At 33.6% G+C, this 10,095-nt stretch overlaps 1 protein-coding gene across 1 annotated transcript; it reads right to left on the reverse strand.

Annotated features, from left to right (window-relative positions):
- Positions 1-2,686: 2,686 nt before the first annotated feature.
- Positions 2,687-9,266, reverse strand: LOC149777906 (uncharacterized). Its single transcript, XM_089940526.1, has one exon. The coding sequence runs from the start codon at positions 9,264-9,266 to the stop codon at positions 6,864-6,866; it is 2,403 nt and encodes an 800-aa protein (XP_089796652.1). The 3' UTR covers positions 2,687-6,863.
- Between the last annotated feature and the right edge of the window lie 829 nt (positions 9,267-10,095).

The following is a 10,095-nucleotide window of genomic DNA, read 5'->3' on the forward strand; positions in this document are numbered from 1 at the left end:
TTTGGATTTAGAGTATATCAAAATATGTCGTTGCAAATAATTACAAGATAATACAAACATAAAAAAACAATGCGTTAACTGAATAGGATTTTAATATATTATTTTTCACCAAATGGCATTTAGTAAATGTAAATGTACATTTTATCAATATAATTTTTTTTTTCAACGCAACTTTAAAAGATTGAGAAAAGCTACATAAGGGATATTTTCTGTTCGTACGTTAATACCGGATGAATTTCATTGTGTGGAACATAAAACGTTATATTTTAGAAAAAATATATGTTGCTTCTGAAGATTCAATTAATTCTTCTGCATGCCTACCACACCTTTTTATTTAAATTCTTAAATAAGTAACATCATTTTAAATCATATATATTCTCGCTAATTAAAATAAAATATCATAAATCTGCGAGAACAGCAGGTTTGGTATAACCTATTACATTGTTAAGATGTGTAAAAATCAAACTGGTCGATGAAGAATATAGGATTTGTTGTTTTGTTGTTACGGTTGGTAAAGGTCACAGCGTTTTAAAGCAGCAAACAGTGTAAAATCAAATGTTTTCAGGAACACTTACCCCCTCTCCCAAAAACAAGGTAATACATTTTTAAGTATTGCTCAATGTCATAAAATGTTCTGTTTCTATTCAAAAGCATAATTTATATAGGCACAACCAATAAAGTGTTAAATTGCGTAATGTAAAATCGATTATTTTCACATGTACAACTATCATTGTATATTTTACACATGTAAAAATATAGCAATTGAAAAAATATGAAACATATTTCACCAGTATTATATCCGTTAACTGTACTTTGTCAGAATCGTGCAGTATTTTATGATACTGAACACGTTTATGTGGTACGAAGGTGCACATCACGTATACCTAAAAAGTATAGGAACTACTTTGGAAATAAACCATGCATACTCAATTCCTAGACATTTAGGTTTTGGTTGATTATATTTGTTTGTGAGTCATCTGAACAAGCTGTTTCGTCCATTTGAAATTATAGATGATAAAGTTAACGATGTGGACGAGTTCAATGAGTCAAAAGCGAAACTTTTAAACAAGCGAATAAATGAACGTGATATTCATCATGTCAACAAAGAACGTGACATTGGTAACGCTGTAACCGAAAATGCCATCCTGATCAATGAAACAGTTATTTAAGAGAGTATTCACATATTTTCGCAAATAGAATGGTTCAGACTATGGCCTGTGCTCTCTAGGGTCTATACAAATATAGTATAGAAAGCACATTGTGGCCAAGGTCTATCAAATAACCATTAAACACGAACAATTTTTGTTAAAGTCTGTCAAAATGCTAGATTCGAGAAAACAATGCAACCAAAGGTTTTGGTAGCAAAATAGGAGCATAAGAGGCTATAAGCCAAGACGACGAAAATGTATTATTTTAGCTAGGTGGACTATGTGTGAAGTATTATTTTTTTGTATATTGATGAATCTACGGTTGTGTATTTTTTAAAATGCTACATAACTTTAATTACTTTGTTTATTTGTAGTGTATTTTGCATAATTAAGCTTTAGGTAGAATACGAAAATGAGTATATAATACAAAAGGTATGGAAAAATATGAACACGTTGTCTCGGATGAATACTTCACTACCATGGTCGTGCAGTATTATTCCGAAACAAATCCCTTCTCATGCATATTTTCCCATACCAATGCAGTAACCTATAAGTATTCCACACTAAAGTACATAATCAGAAGTGTTCGATACGAAAACATATCATACATTTAATAATGATTTTCATGGATAGACACGAAAACGAATGACACACTCAATTGTGATTTTCATGGATAGATACGAAAATATAAGATGCATTTAATAATAATTTTCGTGGATAGATACGGAAACATGATACATGCAATTATGATTTCATGGATAGGTACGAACACGTGATAAATTTAATTATGATTTTGGTGGATTGATCCAAAAACATATGATTCATTTTATTACGTTTTTCAAAGATAGCTGGCATACAAAAATTTTGTGGCATACAAATTTTCAAAAATTGTAGCGCATGTACAGGCTTGCAAATATATCATTACATGTAAAACCATATTTTCCAACATATTTCCACTTGCAGAAGATGGTTTATTTTTGATGTGTTATGACACTGATTCAGATTTTTAAGACAAAATTAATAGTATTCAGTGGATTGTATCATCTTGGACAGTATGGCATCGTCATCAGTTTTAGTACAGAACTTACCATTTACCCGTCACATTTGACAAATTATTTTTTTAGAAACAGAATTCACTTCATTTGCATGTATGCAGCATATGCAAATATAAATTAATTGATTTATATGTGAAAGATACGGCTTCAGGGCACGCACAGCGTAAAGGGTTGGATTTTGTCTTGGCCTAATCACAGATAATAGCAATACTTTACAGTCTAGATGCTAAAATTGTCCACTTACTTTCTTTGAAATTAATGAAGGTTGTATATGCGTAGTTTTGAATGGGACAAATTTATTCCAATGCAATAATTTCAAAACTTTATATGTTTGCACCTAGCAATCAACTTTAACGGCATAATATATATATATATATATATATATATATATATATATATATATATATATATATATATATATATATATATGATGTTAATAAAGAAGAGATTGACAGCACGAAGACAGGAACATAATGAGGCTATAATAGTTAGTTGTTCTAATCCTCTGATTAGGAATCAAAAGCATAAGAAGAGCCAAGTTTAAGTCTTTAAACCAGCTTGTCGTTTGCACACACATTTGCACTTATGTGTGCCCTAAATTTTATGTGGGAGATGATTGAGCTTATTTTCTAGATAGGCTTTTTGTCCGGATTTAACGTAGTTTAATTGAAATACAAATTTTAGAACTCGATTACATGCGAAGAATTTAATATCGTATACACATGTGAAATCCTACTGTACCTCAGATGAAAGTCTTAAAGTGTAAATGTAGGTTGAACAGACAACTGGGTAGTAGCTAAGCATAATCCAGTGTTGAAATGCAAATGTAGGTTGAACGGAGAGCACGAGTTTGCCCAGGATTACTCTAGTGCTGAACTGCAAACGCTGGTTGAGTAGACAGGATTATCTGAGTGCTAAAGAGCAAACGCTAGTTGAATAGACAGCACGGGATGCACAGGCTTACTCGAGTGAAAACGCTGATTTTGCAGACAGTTGTGACATAACTACGTATACTGGAGTCCTAAAGTGCAAATGTTGGTTGCGTAGACAGCTGGTCTGTAGCTAGGCTTGCTCAAGTTCTAATATGAATACACACTGTATCTAACGTTTAAACGGGAATCGTGCTCCTGGAAATAATCTTTACAGGTAAAAATAAATTGAAAATTGGATTATGTAATGTCAGTTCAGCTAACATAACACCATGTACAAATCAGATACTTTAATGACAAATCATGAGATACAACACCAATGACAAATCATACAGCAGGTAACAACACAGTGACATATGTGAAACTGTACTAGACATTAGGTAGCATATCATCATTGAAAAGCCAGAAGCTCTAGTGACATATCAGGTAAATATACATTGATAGATCAGAAACTCTACTAATAGATCCAGTAAAAATACACTGACAAATCAGACACAACTTACAAATCAATAAGACGCTATAATTACCGATCGGAAGATAAAACACCAATTTCAAATTGGACACTGTAATATCACATCAAGTAGTATGAAATCCCCGACACAATAGATACATCAATCACAGATAAGGTGACATAACATCATTGACAAATCAGTCACAATGATTGGAGATTTCTGTTGAGCCTAAGTTTTAGCATTTTCCTTTCATGCAGTGATATAGTACATGTTCTGGGAAATTTGAGACAGAACATACCTACAAGAAAAAGAGAGCACGTTCATTGCAAAAAGTAAGAAAAACATCCTACGAGTTTCACAAGTTTCGTTTCAAATGAGCATAAATGTAGGATTTTACTGATTGCGTACTGATTTGATTTTACCAATCCACAGAGTGAAAATACTTTGAAATACATTTGTTTCCTTCTTTTCTTTTTCACAATATTATGACATAATTTCTAACATAATGTGTTATTTTTGTTCGTCTTAAATATCAGAAAATTATCATATTGGTATATCAATGCAAATAACACAGCAATTCAAAAATATAAGTTAAGATTTACAGGTATCTTTAGAGCAGCAATATCATTTTGCTACATTTTGTGAATAAGCTTTACGAATTCAAAATTTATAGTTCTTGCTGAAAACGAAATATAAATAGAGAAGATGTACTTTTACTTGTACAGTTAATTATTTTCATTCAGTGCTTAGGCATTTAGGCAGGTGTTCAACAACATCATATTAACAGGTTTTTATGTGAGGTTTACATTTTACCAGCATCGGTGGTCTGGTTCTAGAATACCATGCTTCCTGTTTGAGACAAAACCATTTGCCCGAAACAACGTATATTACCTGACAATAAATATATTTTATGATTGCTAAGCACTGAGACACCACTTTCAGATTGTCATCCCATATAGGTATCTTTCCTAAAGCAAGTGGACGGTCTGCATCAAGAGACATTCAAAATATATACAGCTTATTCATGTCATTTTATACTAATTAGTTACCCCTCATTGCAAACCTCTTCATTTTATACTAATTAGTTACCCCTCATTGCAAACCTCTTCATTATAATGTTGTCTGTTGTATAAAGTGGGAATAGTCATGGATTCCGTTAAATAGTTTGAATATTGTATAATTAATGGTGCTTGATTTATTTTAAAACCTAATTCTTTGTTCGTCGCTAATGATAACACCTCACAGGGCGATTTTAAGCGATTACATAACTCATTTTTTTCTGGTTGTGGCTCCTGTTATGTTACACATTTGTTTGTTACACATTTGTTGGTAGGTTCCTCTGTATAACGTATCACTGAAATAATTAACAATATTCACTAGTAAACACATCGCCAGTGGGGAAAAAGAGAAAAACAAAACGTATCATTGATTTTCTTAGGAACTACAATAGCATGCAGCCATTCCTGATTCGCACAGCCACAATGATTATACCAATAAAAGAACATATTATATATTATCAAGGCCACCTTTATGACTCCCATAAAAAGTGTTATTATGCAAGTAATGGCATACATTTACATATCTGTAATATGCCACAAATAATCACAAAACCATTAATGCTAAACGACATTGAAAATTGCAAACATCAGTCAGAAATGCTATTACCTTTCCACTAAAATGTCCGAAAATGTACAATGACCCATATGACAATTGACATTACACGAGATAATAGATCGTTCCGCCGACCAAATCACGTGACATGATACCCTGCTAACCTCCGACAAACATGCAGTATTTGGCAAAGAAATATGTTTCAGCTTAAGTGATATATTTATTGAAAATTATTAGTATTATTCTTAAAAATGTAAAATTTCAAAGTTGCATAAATTAAATTGCAGTAGATAATATTTATATTTGTAGTTCAAGTTCGAATAGTAATTATCTTTAGCTTTTTTCAGTAAATAATAAAATTAAACTTTAAAGCTGCTAGAGAACTGTTTTCATGTACAAGGAAATTAGCTCAAAAAGATGCTAATGTATTTAGTATATTATTTGGCTTATGTTCATGCTACCTTGGAAACAAATGAATTGAAAATTAAAAACAAAATCATAAATATTTACTGTTTAGAAGTATACTGTTGTACAAATTTTTTAAGGCTCTACTATATTCGTAAGGTTGAAGTTTGATCGATGATGTCTGTTCATGTAAACATGTAAATGCGTGCTTAATATATCGGTAGATAATTATCTGAAACCATTGTTTTGTATTTCTTTGTTATTACAGTTTGGTATCCGGTCCACTCCTTCAGTCCAATGAGAAAGTAAAGAGCTAGTCAAGTGTGTGAAAGATCGAGACGATAAATCATTGTTTTTAGGACAAGCCACCATTAAATTGTAAATTTGGAAACTTTAAATTAAATGCAGTCTGGGTTTCAGTGCTTCCAATAAAAGAAAAATAATATACATCAAAGACCGAACTTTGGAGTGTTCTCCACCCATATTCTTGACACGTTAATTTTTAAATATTTTTTCAATTTTTCAATTCATTTTTGTTTTCCTTCAAGCCATCGTCGGGGCATGCTTTTGTACATCATTTTTGCAAACAAACATTTGTAATTGTCATCAATTGTATCCATATTCAGCTGATCGTACACGGGACCACAAAAAAGTCTCTATCCATCGAAGTTTTGTCTATGTTTCGGCAAAAGGAATAAATTTAATGCCTCTATTTAGACTATTTGGCTATGGACAGTCACAACTACAAGCCTCCATCTACCATCGCTTCACCCTTATTCACCTAGAAATCAACAAATAATTGCAAAAAAATGTAATTACTTATCATAATCAATTCATTACTGCCACGAGCAGGAAAATGGTGGACACAAGCAACGCCTGGAGGTGTGTATAATTTACGATCGCGTTTTGGTCATTTGATCAGCATGATTAACAAGAGGCGATATGTCAATTATACTATCAATCTAAACATTATATGATCAATCTTTTAAATATTTAAAAAGAGTTATATGCGCATGTGAAACATTTGCTGAAAGAATTTATAGTATAGATTCTTAAAAATTAACTGCAAAGTCACATTTCTAAAGTATATAAACACAGAGGCACATTCAAGTCTCTTAATGCAGTTGCTCCAAAAAAAGATGCTTGTTAGCACAGGTTAGACTACTGTTAACTTCACAAATGAGCATATCTTTTTTCCAAATAGTAATCCATTGTAAATCTGAAACAATCTTTATGTTAAAGTTGTAAAGATGAATGCTACTACTAGTTTTTTCGCTGGTATATAATGGCATCCTCCAACACATCATTGTCTTTCTTCTTGTCAGTCATATCGCTTTTACTAATATCGATCGCCATCAGGATGCCAAGTATTTTCTGAAGGTGGCGGTATGCAACATTCGAGTAATCTGGATTTAATAGTAGTGAATTGATTAGGCACTGGGCGGCAGGGCCGTGCATATGCAGCTGCAAGTAACAGTAGGCCAAGATGTTCAATCCTACTGATTTGTGTGATTCTGGACCTTCCATAATTGCTCTATTCATATCATACAGACATGTCAAACATACTTCTTGAGAGCTTTCCATATTAAGGTTGCACAAGAAGCTTAGATAACGTGCATACATTCCTGGATGTAGAGTCAAAATGAAAGTTCCCTCAAATGTTAACCGTTTACAATCTGAGTATTGCATCGGGACAAGTTTTATTTCACCCTCTTTCATTGCGGCCTCCAACTGCACCGGTTCAGGAAGTACTGATATTTCCGCTGACGTGAAAATAACATCAAAACATATATATTTCCAAGCGCCTGTGTACAACATACTAATCGACTTAGATGTATTCCATAGGTGAAGTATAGTCTGTTCTAAATCTTGAAGTTGAACGTCATTTTCCACTATTTCATGGATAACCTTTAGCTCCTCCAACCTTCGTTCTTCCTTTAATGGAATCAATCCGTCTCCCACGACCATTTCCACAATATTCTCATGTTTCATTTGATGTAGCACAGATGGCACCTTACGTAACTCAGTATAAAAAGCCATCGCCTTTTTTATTAGAGGAAGAGCTTCACTATAACGCTTTTCCATTAGAAGACAGGTGGCCATTCGCAAGGGAGCATGGGTATAGTCGACGTTATTGCTTGCTTTAAAGTATTCCATTGCCACTTCTTTTTCGCTGCGTGCAATGTCTGCATTCTCTGGCTTTATGGCATTAGCATAATGAAGCACAGCCAAGCTGTTTTGCACAAGGTCACACATGGGCTTATAGTATCCACCAAGTTTGGACAACCTTGCTAATACAACTTCACATAAATGAATGCTTTCTGGTACATTCTTGTAGTCATGTGCTTTGTATAAAATCTGGTTGCCGATGAAGAAATAGTGTTGAGCCATATTTAATCTCACTGCAAACCATCTTGCTATATCATGTAACATAGATTCAATGTCATCTAAGGGTGCATCCAGAAAACCCTTCAACAGCTCTAAACGATCAAGTTCCCCAAAGGGATCTTTGGTAACTTTGTCTAATTCACGCATGGTGTCATTAACTACTTTATCGGTTAATTCAGATGGAACAAACATATTTCTGCCTACAATAAAGTAATTGGGCATTTCCCGTTTAATAATCCAATCTCGTAGTTTTGAGATGCACTTCAAGAAGCAAGAAATCAACGTCTTTGGTTGCCATTCTTCTTGCATCATGGATTCTGAGACCCAGAATACTGTGATCTTCATGATATAGGACGTAGTACATTTGTTTGAAACATGTTTCAGAACTTCAACATTGAACATTTTCAACAAAAAGTAGCAACACATTTGTGTTTGATTAAATGATTTTGTCAACAGAGCTTCAGCTTTGTTAAATGATATTCTCCATTGCAAACGTTTAATTTCATCACTTGACTCTTTGCTTCCAACCGGTGCAAAGATACACCCTGTTTGAACTATCTGCTCGACCAAATCGCCCTTAGGCCAATCAAATAGTCTTTGTCTTGATCTCCATTCGTCTGCTTCAGCAGGCCATGATTCACTTTCTACACAGAAAACGTGATCAGTTTTGTCTACTCCTGTAGCACTCTCTGTATTGAAGGAAGGATCATCGATTCTTAAGGGTGTAATGCTTAGGCGTTGCTTCAACATTTCTGTTACCTCACTTGGCGGAAGATCGATATCTAATGCAGGCCCATGCTCATCAACGTTTTTAAATATCCCTTGCGCATTTTCTTTATTCCATTCAACCATGAGACGGTTGGAAAGATAATATTGTCCATCAACATATTCACATATGAAAGCAACGTCCTCGGGTCGTTTGGCCCAAAGCTTTGCATAACCTATGCATTTTGGATCCGAAATTTTTATTACCCAATCATTATCATTGGTGTCGGTTTCAGATACTCGTACATCTTTATATATCACGACCAGGTCTGTATCACTCGATTCTTTCACTCGTCCATAGCCATAAAACAGTGGCACTCCATCCCCAAAACTCCCACCCTGGATCACATAGACATTGTTTTGACTTACGGAAAAGGCATTAAGAATGTCAAGCTCATATGGAATCGCCTGTCTATTTACAGCTAACTGAAGAGGAGAAAGACCTTTTGCTGAGAGGAACTTGTTCAACTTCAAACTTTTCTCTTTGTCTTCTTCACTCTGTGTTCCATCCATGTTAAATCGCTCTTTCTTCTAAAGCTTCAGATGCATCATATTGCCTGAAAAATAAACTTCCTTTACTTTTGAGTTGAGAGAATACGTAAATTCCAAATATTTTCACAACATAAATAACGGCACTAAGCTACTTTATAATTGACATAGAATATATATATATATATATATATATATATATATATATATATATATATATATATATATATATATATATATATATATTGCACGAGTTTAACAAGAAGAGCGACTGCGTCGGTGTCAGGAGTTAATATGCATTTGCCTATAAGTATGGACTGGATAAAAATGTTCGAGATATATAAATATAAAAATGTGTATGAAACGAAATGGACAGCGCAACTAGATTTGTGTAAACTTTGTAACTTTAGTCTAAATTTGGAAAAAAGCTCTTATTTACAAAGACTTATAGGTTACTGCATTTGTATGAGAAAATATGAACGAGTTTTGGGATGGCATACAGCACGACCTTGCGAGTGCAGTATATCCTTCCGACAAAACGAGTTCATATTTTCCCATACAAATGCAGTAACTTTATTATTATATGCTCATTGTTTATTCTACCTAAGGTTTAATTATATAAACACAATACACTACGAGAAACAACGTAAATGAATGTATGCCACATTCCAAGCTAAATACACAAGCGCATATTCATCATTACACAAATCAACATTATTACTGTGCACATAACTCCGCCCAGATAAATTTGAACTTAGTTGCGCGCTCGACATAACTGTCGAAACAAAATGGCGTGTCTAGTTAAAATTGAAATTTGGAGTCATATTGTGAACGAATGTGCATTGCAACAACT

Source organism: Sinohyriopsis cumingii, chromosome 17 (genome assembly GCF_028554795.1).
Source record: "Sinohyriopsis cumingii isolate HCF-2022 chromosome 17, ASM2855479v2, whole genome shotgun sequence".
Taxonomy (NCBI): Eukaryota; Metazoa; Mollusca; class Bivalvia; order Unionida; family Unionidae; genus Sinohyriopsis; species Sinohyriopsis cumingii.

Bases quoted from the DNA above. Each gene is read 5' to 3' on its own strand.
- LOC149777906 (XM_089940526.1), bottom strand. From the start codon at position 9,266: ATGGATGGAACACAGAGTGAAGAAGACAAAGAGAAAAGTTTGAAGTTG.